This window comes from Symsagittifera roscoffensis, chromosome 9 (assembly GCF_963678635.1).
Source record: "Symsagittifera roscoffensis chromosome 9, txSymRosc1.1, whole genome shotgun sequence".
Lineage (NCBI taxonomy): Eukaryota > Metazoa > Xenacoelomorpha > Acoela > Convolutidae > Symsagittifera > Symsagittifera roscoffensis.
The window spans coordinates 18800781-18818783 of NC_087070.1; the positions used below are offsets into that span (position 1 = coordinate 18800781).

Consider the following 18003-nt stretch of genomic DNA (forward strand, 5'->3'; position numbering starts at 1 on the left):
GTTTGAAATTTACTTTTTAGCAAAAATTTCTTGTATGTTATATTTTCTCGTGTCGAGTTGCGTGTTCTTATTGAAGAAACGTAACCCGTATCGATTTTAATTGAAAAGAACTCTAACACTTGTCATCTTTTATCATTATCACTTCCATATCTAGAAAATTCCAGGGATTTTGACTGGAATACGTGACGAAGGGACTCCTGACTGTAACCTCGGTTACTATGATACTTTTGACCTTATGATTACTGAGAATGGCACACTCGGCTAGTTTTTATTTCAGATTTTGGTTCTGCGAAACTTTTTTAATGGCGACAATTGCACCCGCAAGGGTCAAGCGTGAGTTTAAGGAAGTCACACAGCCCACAGATGAGAAAGACGTAAGTTTGTTCACTAGGACATATGAAAGCGTGTCTAATATTCTGATTAAAGGCTGAAATGTAATAAAACGTCTCTTATAATTTTAGCCGTTGAAATTGATCAAGCTTGACATGGTAGACAACAATATTCTACACCTCAAGGGCGAAATTTTCGGGCCCCCAGATACACCATACGAGGGAGGAAAGTTTAAATTAGACATTACAGTCCCCGACTCATACCCTTTTAATCCGCCGAAAATTAAGTTCGAGACCAAGATATGGCATCCCAATATCAGCAGTGTGACTGGCGCCATCTGTCTTGATATTTTGAAAGACCAATGGGCTGCTGCTATGACATTAAGAACGGTGCTACTTTCTATACAAGCACTGCTTGCATCACCTGAACCAGATGATCCTCAAGATGCAGTAGTTGCTAATCAGGTATTTCAGGACCAACAAAATCTGTAGGCAATTAAAATGGAAATTTTCCATTCAATTAAATTATGCCTAGCAATTATGTTTCAAGTTGCTAATAGATATATTTTCTAGACAGGGAAGAGTTGATTGAGAAATTCAAACGTACTCTCGTTAAAGGTTTTCCGAAGTCTCTGGATTCTAAATTAATATCAATTACTTATTTGCTTAAGCAAACTCGGCTGTTTAAATACGAGCTCCAATCTAAACAGCAATTTGTTGCGCCTAATTTCAGCATACCTGTATACCGCTCAATTTGACGCGATTTGGTAGCTTAGCTGACAGCCTAATACTGTTAATTATCAATCGAAGTTTTGTCCAGCCTACTAAGTATATGAATCTCAAATTAACAGATTAGTCGTATCCGGGCAAATTTTGAATATTCCAACTGTTCTTTAAAACTATGCGGTTAGGTATTTTTAATCAGACATCTGTGATAATTTAGCATCAAATTAAGAAATATCAGCTAAAAATGTTGACTCTCCGCTCACACAATTTTTTAAGTATTAAAAGTTAGAAAAACATCCTGCAGCGAAGATCAATCACAAATAGTTAACGAACATGCTTTCGAATGGTGATTACTCATCGAATTGAGTCCTCAGAAGAAGGGAAATAATGGTGAGAGATAGATTTTTTTAAAAAAAGTACAGAACTCGTTCTATCTTTCTAATATTACGCTTGCGATTACAAGCGTAATCGAACTGGAATATAGACTTTTTTCGGGTTAAAAACTTGTTTGAAAGAATCAATTGTATCTTGGTTCACAGTGAATCCTAGCTTCTACGCGTTTCTAGTCAACTTAGCCGGGAGGTAACGAATATGCCTTGGACGTCACAGGTCTGGGTTTGAACATGACCAAGACCTGTTTTCTTTCAAACGGGAAATATTCTGTTTCAAATAAAATTATCGGACAATTATTTGTCTGCTTATCTGTTGTCGGCATAGTTGGCACATCTTGGAATAGTTTCCTTCGTTTTTTGGTTTCGCGGAAAAAATTCCTCGGATCAAATTAGTTCGGCCTATTTTTTATCGGCTTAATGACCTAATTTTGGGTTGTATCAAGGGAAAGACAATTTCCCTCCCACTCCCATCAGCCTTTTTCAAGTTGGTTCTATGTTTACCAATCGGTTTGTTGATTTTTTTTTGTTATTGGAAAGCTTTTAATTTTTCTCCGAAACTTCAGCCTCAATGCCTACTCCTCTGTGAGCCTGAATACTCCTCTAGAGTCTTTTCTGTTCACCCCTTCGTCTACAGCCTTCGTTAAAGTCTGTGGGGAATATTTGACCCATATTTTTGTAGGGGAATGTTTGACCCGGATTTAGACTTTTTTCGTTTTCTCGAAAACTACTGCCACTCTCAAATCTGGATTTTTTTTTGGTTTCAATGAATAGAACGGTTTTGAAAAGCTCCCTGCACATGCGGCCACGTCCAACTTTTTTTACACAAAATTTTGGCCCTCGGAATGTTCAAATTTTTTTATTTTTACCTTTTTGTGAAACTTTGACTTTTCTCGAAAGCTAACTTCTCAAATCTCAAAACTTCTCAGACTTTTTTCGGGTTAACAATTTGTTTGAAAGAATCAATTGTATCTTGGTTCACAGTGAATCCTAGCTTCTACGCGTTCCTAGTCAACTTAGCCGGGAGGTAACGAATATGCCTTGGACGTCACAGGTCTGGGTTTGAACCTGACCAAGACCTGTTTTCTTTCAAACGGCAAATATTCTGTTTCAATTAAAATTATTGGACAATTATTTGTCAGCTTATCTGTTGTTGGCTTAGTTGGCACATCTTGGAATAGTTTCCTTTGTTTTTTTGGTTTCGCGGAGAAAATTCCTCGGATCAAATTAGTTCGACCTATTTTTTATCGGCTTAATGACCTAATTTTGGGTTGTATCAAGGGCAAGACAATTTACACTCCCATCAGCCTTTTTCAAGTTGGTTGTATGTTTAATAATCGGCTTGTTGATTTTTTTTTGTTATTGGAAAGCTTTTAGCTTTTCTCCGAAACGTCAGCCTCAACGCCTTCTCCTCTGTGCTTGAATACTCCTCTAGAGTCTTTTCTATTCGCCCCTTCGTCTACAGTCTTCGTTGAAGTATGTGGGGGAATATTTGACCCATATTTTTGTGGGAGAATGTTTGACCCGGATTTAAACTTTTTTCGTTTTCTCGAAAACTACTACCACTCTCAAATCTGGGTTTTTTGGTTTCATTGAATAGAACGGTTTTGAAAAGCTCCCTGCACATGCGGCCACGTCCAACTTGATTTTTACCTTTTTGTGAAACTTTGACTTTTCTCGAAAACTAACTTCTCAAATCTGATATTGCAGGTTCAATGGAAACAACGGGCAGTGAGAAGCTGCACTGCATAAGGGGACGAGCAGATAGTTTTTTTTTACACAAAAAGTTATCGCACTCAGTTTTTTTTCTAAATCGCTATTTCTCGAGCGTTTTCTTTTCTAAATTTTATGATTTTTACCAAAAAATACCCCCCCCCCTAATATGGGATTTTGGGTTCAATCCAGTAAACGGCTTGTAATAGCTTCTTTGAATGCGCAAACACCCCCAATTTTTTTGATCAGAAAAAACTTATGACCCTCGGAAAAGTCAAAATTTTTTATTTGACTGTTTTTTGCAATTTTTTATTCTCGAAAACTACCCTCCCGAATTTGACATTTTGAGTGCAGTCGAAATTGCAGTTTGCGCGAATTCCTTTGGCGTGAGGAATTCGCGTAAACTGCAATTTCGATTGCACTCAAAATGTCAAATTTGAACCCAGATTTGAGAGTGGTAGTAGTTTTAGAGAAAACGATAAAAGTCTTAAATCCGGGTCAAACATTCCCCACAAAAATATGGGTCAAATATTCCCCCACAGACTTAAACGAAGGCTGTAGACGAAGGGGTGAATAGAAAAGACTCTAGAGGAGTATTCAGGCTCACAGAGGAGTAAGCGTTGAGGCTGAAGTTTCGGAGAAAAACTGGGTGCAGGTTCAATGGAGACAACGGGCAGTGAGAAGCTGCCCTGCATAAGCGGACGAGCAGAAAGTTTTTTTTACACAAAAAGTTATCGCACTCAGTTTTTTTCTAAGTCGCTATTTCCGAGCGTTTTCTTTTCTAAATTTTATGATTTTTACCAAAAAATACCCTCCCATATATGGGATTTTGGGTTCAATCCAGTGAACGGCTTGTAATAGCTTCTTTGAATGCTCGAACACCCCCAATTTTTTTGATCAGAAAAAACTTATGACCCTCGGAAAAGTCAAAATTTGATATTTGACCGTTTTTTTTGCAATTTTTTATTCTCGAAAACTACCCTCCCGAATTTGACATTTTGAGTGCAATCGAAATTGCAGTTTGCGCGAATTCCTTTGGCGTGATTATGACGACGAGCGGCCGCTAAATAAAAGTCATGTAGTTTTTATCCACTATGTTTACTTTTTTTTGGTAGGAGCACTAATCCTAATGCGTGTTCGATTGCATCACTTAAACTTGGACAATTGTTTTTCTAAAAGTTAATGCAAGTTTGTTTTTAGAGAAAAGACTTTAATTGCTCAATAGAAGTTGAATTAAAATAGGCAGATGACCAGATCCTTAGCAACAATAATCAAGATGGAGATGCAAGTGATATGTCTGGCGGCGATGGTGATGTTGATCTATCATACTTGAGCCGAATTTGGTTAAAGTCGTTTATTGGATAAAAACAGCCTAAGATTTCATCGGTTATCTTGCTGCGTACAGTTTTCCGGAATATTTTATTGAAACTTTTTTTTACGTCTCACAGCATTAATCTTTTTTCCTCGGTGAGTCATTGGGTGATGGACAGTTTCTAATCATTTGAGCAGCTGCTGAGCGGAGGGATGTAGACGTTCGAGATTCGTAGGCTTTGGTTGTTGGCCTTAATTTTGAAATTTCATCTTCGTTTCATTCTAGCTTCTGGTGCAAAAAAAAGAGTTATAATCAGCGATTATCACGCCGCGGCCCTTAAGTGTGCAATCCGTTCTGAGTTAAGAATTGATGGGTCCAATTTTTTTTAAAATTTAGGCAGCTGGTTTTTAATTAAGTTTCTTTGAGCACTGCGAGATGTATTTGTTGTTCGCCCGGTGAAGCTGCAGCTCCGGGGACTTTGACTGATATACCAACGCAATTAAGTTGTTAAAGGCCTTAAACTTTGAGTTAAAGGGGTTAAGAAAGCTAATGGGGTTTAACGAAATTACGGGCTCAAAAGAGTTTGAATTGTAGCTGTTAAGTAGGTTCGTGTTTGATAACCGTGGTCTATGAGTGCGCCAGTTAGTATGTTGTTCGTATTTTGGGGTATTAGCAATGAGAGTTAATAGTTTGGACTGAGCGGTTAGGTCTTTGAGTTACGGGGAGTGCAAGTATCTGTGTTTGGAGTCTCGTGAGGAGTGATTTCTTGATGATGGTCTTTGAGACTCGGGACCTGGGCTGGGATTAATGCGGGCTTCGCGATGAATCGGCGCTCCGTTGTCGAAAGGTTGCGTTTGTGCCATTTGCAGACAGCTGATGCTGTCTGTCGAATCCACCAGATAAAGGCGGCATATCTGTACTCGTCTATTGGATACTTTTTATTTCGGTTAAAGTTCAGAATGTGTCGGAAGATTAACTCAAATGGAAATTTGTCTTCAAACGTTCCCCCAATGAGCATGCTGTTATAAAGAAAGTTTTATCTGTGTTGCGATAGCTGACAAGATGGTTACATGATTTGAAAGCCTTGAGTTTTAACTGCATTTTCGTTATGTTCTTTATTTGTCAGAAACAATGAGTGAAGACCAGAGAAAATTGCAAGAATTTGCTTTTTTTTGCAGTTGGCTCATTTTTAGTGGATTCGTTAAATTAAAAACAATCTAAATAGTGTTCGTGGAGTATGGATACCGATATGTTGAGGGTAAGCTCAAATATAAATAAGAATTATTCGGAGGATGGTGGACTTTCAGGAAATGCGCGTTTACTTACTGCAGCACCTGTCATTAATTTTTATAGATGGTGTATTCTACTGCTACTACCTTGTTTAGGCACAATTCTTGATCTCTGAAAAAGTCAAGTCGTTGTTAGGTTTATTGCGTGTTTTTCCAATCATGCGGTTTGCGTCATTTTCCAACGCAACGTCACTCAAGAAAAGCTGGAAACGTTCTGAATTTTTTTCTGGGCTTTACGCATTTCAAATTTGAGTTAGGCTCATAGTGTTATTTAAAGTGTTATATAGGCTGACCAAACGTTTTTAAATGAAAATCTGTAATTTTGCCCGCTTTTTTACCTTGCCCTTTGTATTTTACATTTCCTTTACTTGATTTTTTCCTATGAAAAACGTGCGTTGTTCTCAGATTTCAGCGCGCGTCGTGAGGAAGTTAATCCTCGTCATATGACTTCAAATGCAGCCGTTTACTTTTTTGCCGCGATCTATTTATACTAACGTGAATTCTTTTGTGCTTTTCAAACCTAAACATGGTAAACATTTTTGAATAAAATTTCTTTTTTCTTACTTTCAAATTCGGCTAAAAGATTGTCGGCTTAATTACCGATTTTCTAAAGACCTGCTAGATCGCTGAGTTGAATGTTATCTATAGAGGTTTTAGCGCTAAGTAGCTTTGAGAATGTATACTTCTTACAATATAAGTTTGTCGATTGAATGAATTTTTTCTTCTACATTTGTCGGCTTCAAGTCGTCTTTCCGTTATTCATTTTATAGAGGGTTTCCTTAAATTCACAGCGTTCCTTTTCATTCTATTTTTTTTCGTTTGCTAGTTTATAGCCGTTCTTTGTGTAGTTTTTGAAAATTTCAGATTTATTATGGTGAATAGTGAGTGGAGATCGAAAACTGTTTTTTCTGAGTGAAAAACATCAAAATTGCCCGAAAAGTTTTTCTTGTCATTCGTTTTCTTCATTTTTTTGTGACTGTTTTATAGAATTAACTTTATGATATGTGGCGCCTCTTTAGATTTTGAACTGTTTGTGTTGAGATTAGCATTTTGTGCTGCAATTTTGAATGATTTTCCACTTTTTTTGCAACTGGTGCGAAGCTCCACTTGCCTCTGCGTTATCGGGGTGCGTACAATAAACCGATGTGTCAGTAAATTACCAGATCAGTAAACCGATTTACCTAACAATTGCAGATTTAAAGATTTTTAAGAATGAATTTTACCTGAGCTGAAACAATAATTTTAAAACCACGAGGTTGATGGGAAGAGCTATTTTATTTCAAGGTTCAATTTTTGTTTTGAGAGAAAAAAAATTGTCATTTCGTAAAAATCTCAGTTTTTACATAATGTGATTACCTAAATGAATAATAAATTTTCGGTTGACTGATCTGGTCCGCTCGTTTTTGCTTTACTGATACATCGTTTTACTGACGTACCACCGGGTAATTTTGGAAAGTCCTTTCCTACTGTTAAATTTTGTTCAATTTTTCACCGCCTTTTTTGTTAAAAGGATAACCGTGGTCGGTTGCTGTGCCACTTCAGCAGCACCCTGTTTTTTTGTTTTCGCGAGAAATTTACATAACTTTATGGGTGTTAAATACTTTTTTTATTGTCGGCTGGGTTAAATTTTCCAGTGAAATAAAAAAAATACTGACCCAGTGTCTGTAATTGGGATTGTTTTATGCAAAAACTCAATAGATAATTTTCTTGAAATGCAAAGCGCATTATTTTAAATTAATTTTTTCTTTATGATGTACTTCAAAAAATTTGATTTTTCAGTTTCCTCGAGTTCTTAGACACTTTTCATTTTTTGCTGTTTGGTAAGTGTTTACCAATTTGTAATTTTTCGGAGGGGGATGGAAAATTGTAGAAGAGTCAAAGTGGCAGTCATAGTTCATTTTCGAAACAACTACGGCTTTGGGCAAAGTCCAATTTTGAAATTACGCATTTCGTCCCGCATCTGCATAACGTTTGACGTAGTGATGCGAAGCTCCGCTTCTTCGCCTCAGTGTAGAGCGTTGGAGAGTATCATTTCATTTTGTCAAGGTCAGATACCTGATGGAATCTTGAGTTCATCCAAATACTTATAATTCAATTATCTGAAAGTAGTACCGAGCGTTCGTCGAGAAATTTGTGTTGTGTTCATTGTTCACGTTGTGCCTTTTTGCTTCAGTTCCGCGACAACCGCGCGATTTTCAAAAAGACAGCCGCTTTCTGGACGTACTACTATGCCAGTTGTGAGTAATGCCTCTCTATGGCGTCGAATTGAATCCAAATTACCTGATCTAGTTACAAGTTTGTTTGTTTCTTGCAGGGGATAAGAAAGAGTTCATCGAAATGGCGAGTCTGGTGAAGCCCGTTCAGAAACCATCATACGCCTCAGAATATTCCACAATGATCCATGATCTGGTAGACATGGGATTCTCACAAGTAAGTTTTGAAATTATTATTTTAATTATTATTTTTGAATTTGACTACATAAGACGTTAAGACATGCATAAGAAGGAAATGCAGGTGGGAGGTATCGACCAATTGCATAAAAATGCAATTCAGATTATTGAAAAAAAATGTATAATTATATCGCTATATCTTGTAGGAGCAGAGTATAGCGGCACTGTCTATGAAATGCTGGAACAAACAAATGGCTGTTGAATATCTTTTCCAGTGAATTATTTACTACAGAACATGAAGGGCTCTGCTTTGAACAGAACTCGTGGAACTATTAAGCTACGTGAAATAATTTGATACTTGGTGACTGAGTTGAAATGTAAGATAAAATGTAAATTCCATCTCACGAGAGAGGTTTGTTGTTTCCATAACGACAGTCTGTATTGAGTAGAATGTAATTTTTCATCACAATTTATATTGCCTTAATGAAGTATTCTATGGTCTTATTCGTCGAAATTTGAGCTCTGCATTTAGGGTGTTGTTTTATTGGATGATCGCAACTAATGCTAGGGGAAGATTGTTTCGCGTATTCTGTAAATATGAACATCAGTCACTTTGGTGTCTCTATGAAATTTAGGTCGTGTGTTTGAAAGTTTTGATACAGAGCTGATTAAAAATTTCTGGACAAGATCAACAAAACATGAAACTTAAAACGGGTTTTTCTCAAATTGTGTTGAGATTTGACAAAAAATGATCAGAATTAAAGTTGCTTAGAATTTTGCCTAGAAAGCTGAGAAAGTTGCTTAGAAGAAGTTGCTTAGAGTTATTCTGGTTCAATTTCTTTTGCGAAGCTCGGAACCAAAGTTTGCACAAAAAATTTTCTGACTTCCTTAAGTAAATCAATGATTACGCTTAAACTGCCAATTCAATTGATTAGCAAGCTATATCAAAGTGAGCCTCTGACTCGGTGCAACAAAGTTCTATAATAGTATTATCTCCACAAATTTGGGCAAAACATTTCAAATTCTTCTCAGAAGCAATAACGAGCAACTCTGTCAGTGAGTTCAAGGGACGTTGCTCGATCTTTGCCAGTTGCTTCACATTTTTGGTATAAACATGTCAAAGAGTTAAAAGGAACTATTTCATGTACTTGCTAGACCTGAAACAAGTTTAACTATAATACCTAAAATTACAAACAATGCTTTTTCACCCTTTTCTCTGTAGGGAAAAAATATCAATCTCGGAGTTTTCCAGATAAGGCGCTCGTTAGAAAAATCATAGAAAAAACAGTTGGTCGCAGAGTAAACACCTGCGAATAGTCTAATAAATGGAAACAGTATAGCTGCACATTCTAAAACCAGGCTTACAAAACTTATTACCCTTGCGATAATGTTTCATGTATTCAAGTTTGTCAGCATTACCGGGCAACTTAGCCTGTAGGTACACAATATGCCTGAGACGGCAAAGGTCTTTGGTTCAAATCTGACCAGGAACTTTTTTTCAAACGGAAAATCTTTTTAAAATAAATTGTCGGCCAAATATTTATCTGCTGTCGGCTTAGTTGGAGCATCATGGAATCGATTTTTTTTGCTGCGCGAACTTTTTTTGGTGTTGCTTTCAGCAATTGGTTTACGCGCTCAATTTGTAAATTAACTTACCTTGACTGTCTTTTATTTCCCTTGAAAACATTTTTATCGGCTCAAATTATTTCTGCCTGTTTTTCATTGGCTTAGTGACCTAAATTTGGCTCGTATTTTAAGGGAAAAACAATTATAATACTGCTCTCTGCCGCTTTTAAGTTGGTTTTATGTTACCAATCGGTTTCTTGAAATTTCTTTTATTTCGTTATGGAGATTTTTTTTCAAAGTTCTACTGATTTTAAAAAACTTGGGAATCAATTTAAAAAACGCCTTCTCACCTGTATGCCGAATAGGATCTTTTTTGCTTGTCCACGTTTGTCTAGAGTCTTCGAAATGTGTTGGAGAATGTTTGCACCATAGTTTTGACTTTTTTTCGTTTTCTAGAATACACCTCTGAAATTATGAGGCTAACGTTTGATTGAAAACTGTTTTTAAAAGCTCCCCTGCATAAGTGGCTGCGCCCAAATTATTTTTAAACATAAAGTTATGGCCCACAGAATAGTCAAAGTTTCGATTTTTGACCAATGGGGAAAATGGGTAGTGGGAATCTCCTCTTCATTAGCACACACACAAAAATGATACACTATAAGTAATCGCTACTTTTTAGCAAAGGATTTATGGTAATGATTCTGCCTCGAATTATTGAACGTTCGTTGAAATGATAAATTTTTCCTTCTAAAATTCATTTTTCAAGTAAAAATTTGTTCAAAATGCATTAAGTTGGTAGATAGTAGATAAAGCAGAAACTAAGCAAATACTGAATTCAGATAGAAAGTCAAATTAATTCATTAGTAATGTGAGATAATTTTACTGAAATTTAGCTTATAATGTATATCTTGAGAAAAATCCATCATGAAAAATCTCGAAGATTTATCTATGTGTAATTTATGTGTGATTTGTGTTTTTCTACGATACTCTATAAGATCTGTTTTTTTTAAACATCTGAACGATAACTTGAAAAAACTTTACGCCTTCCATCATGCAAATTCCACTCAAATTGAGAGATTTTGATTCTGTATCCAAGTCTTGCAATTTTGTTAAATTTTGAGATTAAAAAATTGTTAGCAAAAGTTTCGGGGACTTTTTTTTGTGAGATGATTTTAAGAAGTACCAATTTATTTTGAAGCTTCAAAACAAGATTTCTGGAAAAACCATTGTTCCAACTCATACTGTTCAGCTCAAAGAAATTTAAAAAATGATTCAAGAAGATGAATATTCGAATTACACGACTATAATAACATCACTCAACAAAACTATTGAATCTTGCTGTTCTCAACTAACATAGTCTCCCAAGACTTGGGCGAGTCCTTTGAAGTCGTTCAAAGTATAGTTGACATAGGCAACTTGCTTCAAGACGTCGTTGTCCTTTGCAGTGAAGAGTCGAATCTGAATGCAGGTTGGCTTGTTCACACTGTACTTCTTGATTGTGACACAAAGTCTTCTCTTCTTGTATGTTGCTATCTCATACACCGCATGACAGTTCGCTAGATCCTGCTACATTGTCGAGTCTTTGTCAGAATAGGGTTCCAATAGAGCCACGAGTCTAAGTAGCTTACAGCATAGTTTGAGGTAGATAGAGAATTGTTTTGAAGAGTATTTTGTCTAATAAAATAATTCATATCAGTTTATGCCATATCTTAAAATCTCAAAAATTCTTACCACTAATTTACCATGAACGAAGAAACTAAATACATGACCTTCATTCTACAAGCTACACTTAATTAACCATTGGTATACACCAATTAGATAACGCGTGCCAAAATTTTTTTTGAAAAAAAAACTAGACATTTCCACACAAATCCAAAAAATTTAGTTTTTCGTATTAGTCTCTTAGCATTTCATAAACCATGAAACCTTACCAATCATATTCCCTACTCTAATACCTTGTAAACTCTATGCCCAATGTTGATACATAGCTGGGAGACCGGATGCTTTTTTCCCTATCTTAAAACATGGGGGTCTCTCATGGCCGCTCTCTTAACCTCCAACTACTACTAACTTCGAACCTGATTTGATGAGTTTTCATCACCCTTCTAGAGATGTACCCAATTGTGTTGAGACTAACGGGAGTACTAATCAAATTGAGCCGCTTTACAAAAGTGGCAGCTACCAACAAGTGCGTAGAAACACTATCGCAAAGGACAAGGTCGTTTTTTTCTTCGAGTCAAGAAACGGCAAGTGATGCGATGGGCAAGAGACCTTTAGTTGACTCCTCAGTAATCCCATCACTGAAAAATGCGTGAGTGGACATATTTTTGCGCATTGCCTCTCTTAATGACGAACAGACTTTGTTATCCTCCCTTGGTGGGAATACTTCCTCTGCTTCACGTAAAAGCACGTTGTGAGTGCTTTCACAATTGGTTTTGTAACTTTCTGGCTTTTGGGCACTTCCAAAAACTATGGTTACCATGTAAACAAGAAAAGCAAAGCTTCTGCTCGGCGATATGTGTTTTTGTTTCTACGATACTCTATAAGATCCGTTTTCTTTTTAAATATCTGAACGATAACTTGAAAAAACTTTATGTCTTCCATCATGCCAAGTCCACTCAAATTGAAAGATTTCGATTCTGTATCCAAATCTTGCAAATTTGGTAAAATTTGAGATTCAAAAACTGTTAGCAAATATTTCTGGGACTTTTTTGTAAGATAATTTTAAGAAGTACCAATTTTTTTTGAAGCTTTAAAACAAGATTTCTGGAAAAACCATTGTTCCAACTCATACTGTTCAGCTCAAAGAAATTTAAAAAATGATTCAAGAAGATGAATATTCGATTTACACGACTATAATAACATCACTCAACTAAACTATTGAACATTGCTGTTCTCAACAAACATAGTCTCCCAAGACTTGGGCGAGTCCTTTGAATTCGATCAAAGTATAGTTGACATAGGCAACTTGCTTCAAGACTTCGTTCTCCTTTGAGTCGAATCTGAATGTAGGTTGGCTTGTTCACACTGTACTCCTAGATTGTGACACACACTCTTCTCTTCTTGTATGTTGCTATGTCATACACCGCATGACAGTTCGCTAGCTCCTGCTCCATGGTTGAGTCTTTGTCAGAAAAGGGTTCCAATAGAGCAACGAATCTAAGTAAGTTTCAGCATAGTTTGAGGTAGATAGAGAATTGTTTTGAAGAGTAATTTTGTCTAATAAAATAATTAATAGGTCAATTTATACCATATCCTAAAAACTCAAAAATTCTTACCACTAATTAACCATGAACGAAAAGACTAAATAAATGACCTACGTTCTATAAACTACACGTAATTAACCATTGATATACACCAATTAGATAACGCGTGCCAAAATTTTTGCGAAAAAAAAACAAGACATTTCCACACAAAATCCAAAAAATTTATTTTTTCTTACCATTCTCTTAGCATTTCATAAAGCATAAAACCTTACCAATCATATTCCCTATGCTAATACATTGTAAACTCTATGGCCAATCTTGATACATAGCTGGGAGACCGGATACTCTATTCCTAATCTTAAAACATGGGGGTCTCTCAGGGCCCCCTCTTAACCTCCAACTACTACTAACTTCGAACCTCACTTGATGAGTTTTCATCACCCTTTTAGAATTATACCCAATTGTGTTGAGACTAACGGGAGTACCAATCAAATTGAGCCGCTTTACAAAAATGGCAGATACCAACGAGTGCGTAGAAACACTATCGCCAAGGACAAGGTCGTTTTTTCTTCGAATCAAGAAACGGCAAGTGATGCGATAGGCAAGAGACCTTTAGTTGACTCCCCAGTAATGGCATCACTGAAAAATGCGTGAGTGGACATATTTTTGCGCATTGCCTCTCTTAATGACGAATAGTCTTTGTTATCCTCCCTTGGTGGGAATACTTTCTCTGCTCCACGTAAAAGCACGTTGTGAGTGCTTTCACGATTGGTTTTGTGACTTTCTGGCTTTTGGGCACTTCCAAAAACTATGGTTACCCTGTAAATAAGGAAAGCAAAGCTTCTGCTGGTGGATATGTGTTTTTTCTACGTTACTCTATAAGATCTGTTTTTTTTTTAATATCTGAACGATAACTTGAAAAAACTTTACGTCTTCCATCGTGCAAAGTCCACTCCACTCAAATTGAGAGATTTTGATTCTGTACCCAAATCTTGCAAGTTTGGTAAATTTTGAGATTCAAAAACTGTTAGCAAAAGTTTCTGGTACTTTTTTTGTAAGATGATAATAAGAAGTACCAATTTATTTTGAAGCTTTCAAACAAGATTTCTGGAAAAATCATTGTTTCAACTCATACTGTTCAGCTCGAAGAAATTTTAAAAAATGATTCAAGAAGATGAATATTTGAATTACACGACTATAATAACATCACTCAACAAAACTATTGAACTTTGCTGTTCTCAACAAACATAGTCTCCCAAGACTTGGGCGAGTCCTTTGAATTCGTTCAAAGTATAGTTGTCATAGGCAACTTGCTTCAAGACTTCGTTCTCCTTTGCAGTGAAGAGTCGAATCTGAATGCAGGTTGGCTTGTCCACACTGTACTTCTTGATTGTGACGCAAACTCTTCTCTTCTTGCATGTTGCTATGTCATACACCGCATGACAGTTCGCTAGTTCCTGCTCCATGGTTGAGTCTTTGTCAGAATAGGAATCCAATAGAGCAACGAGTCTAAGTAGGTTTCAGCATAGTTTGAGGTAGATAGAGAATTATTGCGAAGAGTACTTTTGTCTAATAAAATAATTAATCAGTCAACTCATAGCATCTATATCTTAAAATCTCAAAAAATCTTACCACTAATTTACCATGAACAAAAAAACTAATTAAATGACCTTCAATCTACAACCTACACGTGAACGAAAAAACTAAATAAATGACCTTAATTCTACAACCTCATCATCATCATCATCAACGTTTTGTGTCTTTTTCCCGTGCTACACGGGGTTAGACAACAATGCTTTCCACAAATCCCTGTCCATGGCTTCCTCCTTTTTCAGTCCCAGCAAGGATAGGTCTTCCTCTATTGTTTTGTCCCATGTCTTCTTCGGCCTACCCTTTGATCTGGGTCCGGGGACACAAACGTTTGTTAGCGCATTTGCAAGGAGCACGCTCCTCTGAGTGTGCCCGAACCACCGAAGACGGGACCTCCTCAAATAAATGTCTAGATGGTCAATACCGCAACGCTCATAAATAGAACGAGAAGCGATCATATGTAGGTCAGTACCAATTACCCATCGCAGTACTTTAAGTTCCGTTGATCTCAATATTTTAAAATTTGAGTCTGTCATTGACCAAGTTTCAGCTCCATATAACAACACTGGACGCAGACAGCTCTTGTAGATCAAAACCCGCGGAACAAGTGGAAGATTCTTATCCAATAAGAGTCTGGATAGTTCTCTAAACTTCAACCAGAAGGAATTTATGCGGGCTCGCACAGCAGTTTCCACCTTCCCATCCGGATGAAGCATGTCCCCCAGATATTTGAACTGACCCACCTTTTCAATTTCACCATCTGCAAGTGTGATTTTACTATCTGTTGCCTTGGATTTGGGATTCTGGCAAACTTTGCAAACAAAGGTTTCAGAGAGGCGTTGGCTTGCCCACAAGCCACTGCACCTTCTGTGTACCCATAGCCTACATGAAGTACACATCATAGAATTACTACCGACCCCTTTGCTGCAAACCCCACAAGGGTAATCACCCGACTTTATGGTCTTTCCCTCTTCCCCGGTAACCATTAACTTCGTTTTGTCCATGTTAACTTTCATGCCATTTGATTCAAAAATTGTTCTCCACTTTGCAAACTTTTGCAACACGCCCTCGAAGGTCTCACTTGTCAGCACCAAGTCGTCTGCAAACAGAATTTCCCATGGAATTCCGTCACCACATTCCTTGGTGAGTTCTTCAATTATCAGAATGAAGAGCAGTGGACTCAAGACAGAGCCCTGGTGCACACCAGTGTTGACCTGGAATTGGTTTGACCTTTGATTTCCTCGCCTCATACAGGAGACCGAGTTTCTGTATAACGACATGACCGTTTTGACTAGATTCTCAGGGACGTATTGTCTCCTAAGAGACCACTCGATCAAATATCTTGGTACTTTATCGAAGGCTTTTTCTAAGTCTACAAAGACATGATAAAGCTTTTGTTTCTTTGCTAAGAACTTTTCCTGCAACCTACGGAGCAGATGAATAGCATCGGTTGCGCTTCGGTTAGGCATAAAGCCTCTTTGTCTGTCATTTATCGATACAATGCCGCGAAGGCGTGATTCGATGACACGCTCAAAAACCTTCATAGGGTGCTCTAATAGGCGAATCCCCCTGTACGATCCACATAGCAAGGGGTCCCCTTTTCCTTTGTAGATGGTCACGGTATCACTCGTACACCACTCATCCGGGATTTTCCCCGAGTCAATGACACTTTGTAGAACGCTTGTCAAGACAGAGAAATTGGATGCGTCCAAGGCTTTCAGCATTTCAGCCGTTATGGACGATGGTCCGGGTGTTTTACCGTCAGATGAATGCATAACTGCCTTGCCAACTTCAGTTTCGGTAATTTCCCTGATAGGCCCATGGATGGGAAGAGAGTCCATCATAGAACCGATGGCTGGTTTGGAAGAGAGCGAGTCAAAATACTCGCGCCATCTTTCGAGGACATCAGTCCCGTCAGTGAGGAGTATGCCACTTTCGTTCTTAATGAATTTACCTCCCCGAACATCATGACTTTCGGTAGCTGTGCATCTAGCCAGTCGGAACATTTTCTCACGACCTTTTTTGCTATTTAAGTCTGCGCACCACCTTTGACATGCGTTAGCTTTAGCTCTAGAAACTTCTCGTTTGGCCTTCTTTTTCAACTCGGCGTATACGAGTTTGTTTGCAGTTGTGTCACTGGCCTTGAACTTTTTATAGGCTTCCCGCTTTGCTTTCAGTGTCTCCCTCATAGCTTCGTCCCACCACCAATTGTCATGATTGAATTGTTTCTTGTTGCTTTTCACTCCACAAACTGTCCTAGCTGAATCTACAATTGCGTGTTGTAATTCTTTCCAGGAAATATTTGGTGACAATTTTTCACTCAACTTCTCATTTAACTGGCTTTGATGCACTGCATCCTTCAATTTATGCGATTTAATCGTGGTTATCTGGCCTTTCGCTTTCTTTGTCTTAGAACATCTAACTTTGAAATATGCACAGCATAGTTTATGTTGCGGTGCTATACATTCTCCTGGGAAAGTCGTGAAATTCGTGATATTACGCCGAACATTTCGATTGCATAGGAACAGATCCAGCTGACTGCGTCTATCGCCACTGGCATAGGTCCAATGCTGTTGTTCCCTTTTCCTGAAGAATGTATTTACTCTGATACCCTCAGGGTTTCTTCCTCCCACTCCATACCTGCCAAGAACTGATTCGTAGTTTATTTGGTCCGAACCACAGTGTCCGTTCATGTCGCCAGCAATGACCACCTCTTCTTTATTTGGCAATTTAAATAGAAAGTCGCAAAGCGCCATATAAAACAAATCTTTCTCTATATCAAGGCGGCCCTGCTGGGGAGCATATGCAGAAACAAAGTTGTAAATTTTGCTTTCAATTATCACCTTAGCACATATAATGCGGTCAGGTAATCTCTCCACGGATAGAATATTCTCCGTTAACCAGTAAAGCATAAACATTTTTAATAGTAGCGCTGAAGATAATAAGCCCCTGCAAACCGAATATTAACGCCAAGCAAGAAGTCGGTTCCAGCGAAAGTAGTAGACAAAGTTCCGATCAGTTATCTGCGCAACAGTACAAGGCGAATCTGCACTTTGCAATATAAAATGACAAAAATTAGCTCCCAAATATACTAAAAATGAAAATGAAAAAAATATACTTGAAAGAGTAACAAAAACTGAAAAATATAATTCGAGTCTGGCAGGGACCAGTTAGCTTACAACCTTTGGATTATTCGAGCGCTTTGAAATTTGGATGAAATCGCTGCGCTTCCGCGTTGAGCCTCATAGATAATGCATAAATCGCATATAGTTTGATTAGACCGATTGTAAAATTGCCAATTTTCCACCATCCAAAACTTTACACAAATTAGTTGCAGGTTAAATAAATACTTTTAAAGCAATTTATCTAGTCAATATTTTCAAAAAGGAAAACTTTTAATTCGATAAATTTTGCACACAAACGTTACGTTGAAAAAGTATACTCGCAAATTCTCTTGCCTAAAATTATAATAAATCCGTATATAATTTAATTA

General features: G+C 37.4%; 2 protein-coding genes across 2 annotated transcripts in view; one reads left to right on the top strand and one right to left on the bottom strand.

Annotated features, from left to right (window-relative positions):
- LOC134853912 (ubiquitin-conjugating enzyme E2 K-like) overlaps positions 1-8636 on the top strand; it is a 188779-nt gene extending 180143 nt beyond the window's left edge. Inside the window, exons 2-6 of the mRNA XM_063869878.1 lie at positions 276-374; positions 462-794; positions 7932-7995; positions 8073-8188; positions 8355-8636. Coding sequence (XP_063725948.1) covers positions 303-374; positions 462-794; positions 7932-7995; positions 8073-8188; positions 8355-8426 — 657 coding nt within the window. The 5' untranslated portion in view covers positions 276-302 and the 3' untranslated portion in view covers positions 8427-8636. The remainder of the gene's footprint in view (positions 1-275; positions 375-461; positions 795-7931; positions 7996-8072; positions 8189-8354) is intronic.
- A 6541-nt stretch (positions 8637-15177) lies between these two features.
- LOC134854738 (uncharacterized) lies at positions 15178-17266 on the bottom strand. The gene is made up of 3 exons (XM_063871097.1): positions 16086-17266; positions 15592-15827; positions 15178-15392 (listed from the first exon to the last, which is right to left on the bottom strand). Exons 1-3 carry the CDS (start codon positions 17264-17266, stop codon positions 15178-15180), a joined length of 1632 nt encoding a protein of 543 aa, XP_063727167.1.
- Between the last annotated feature and the right edge of the window lie 737 nt (positions 17267-18003).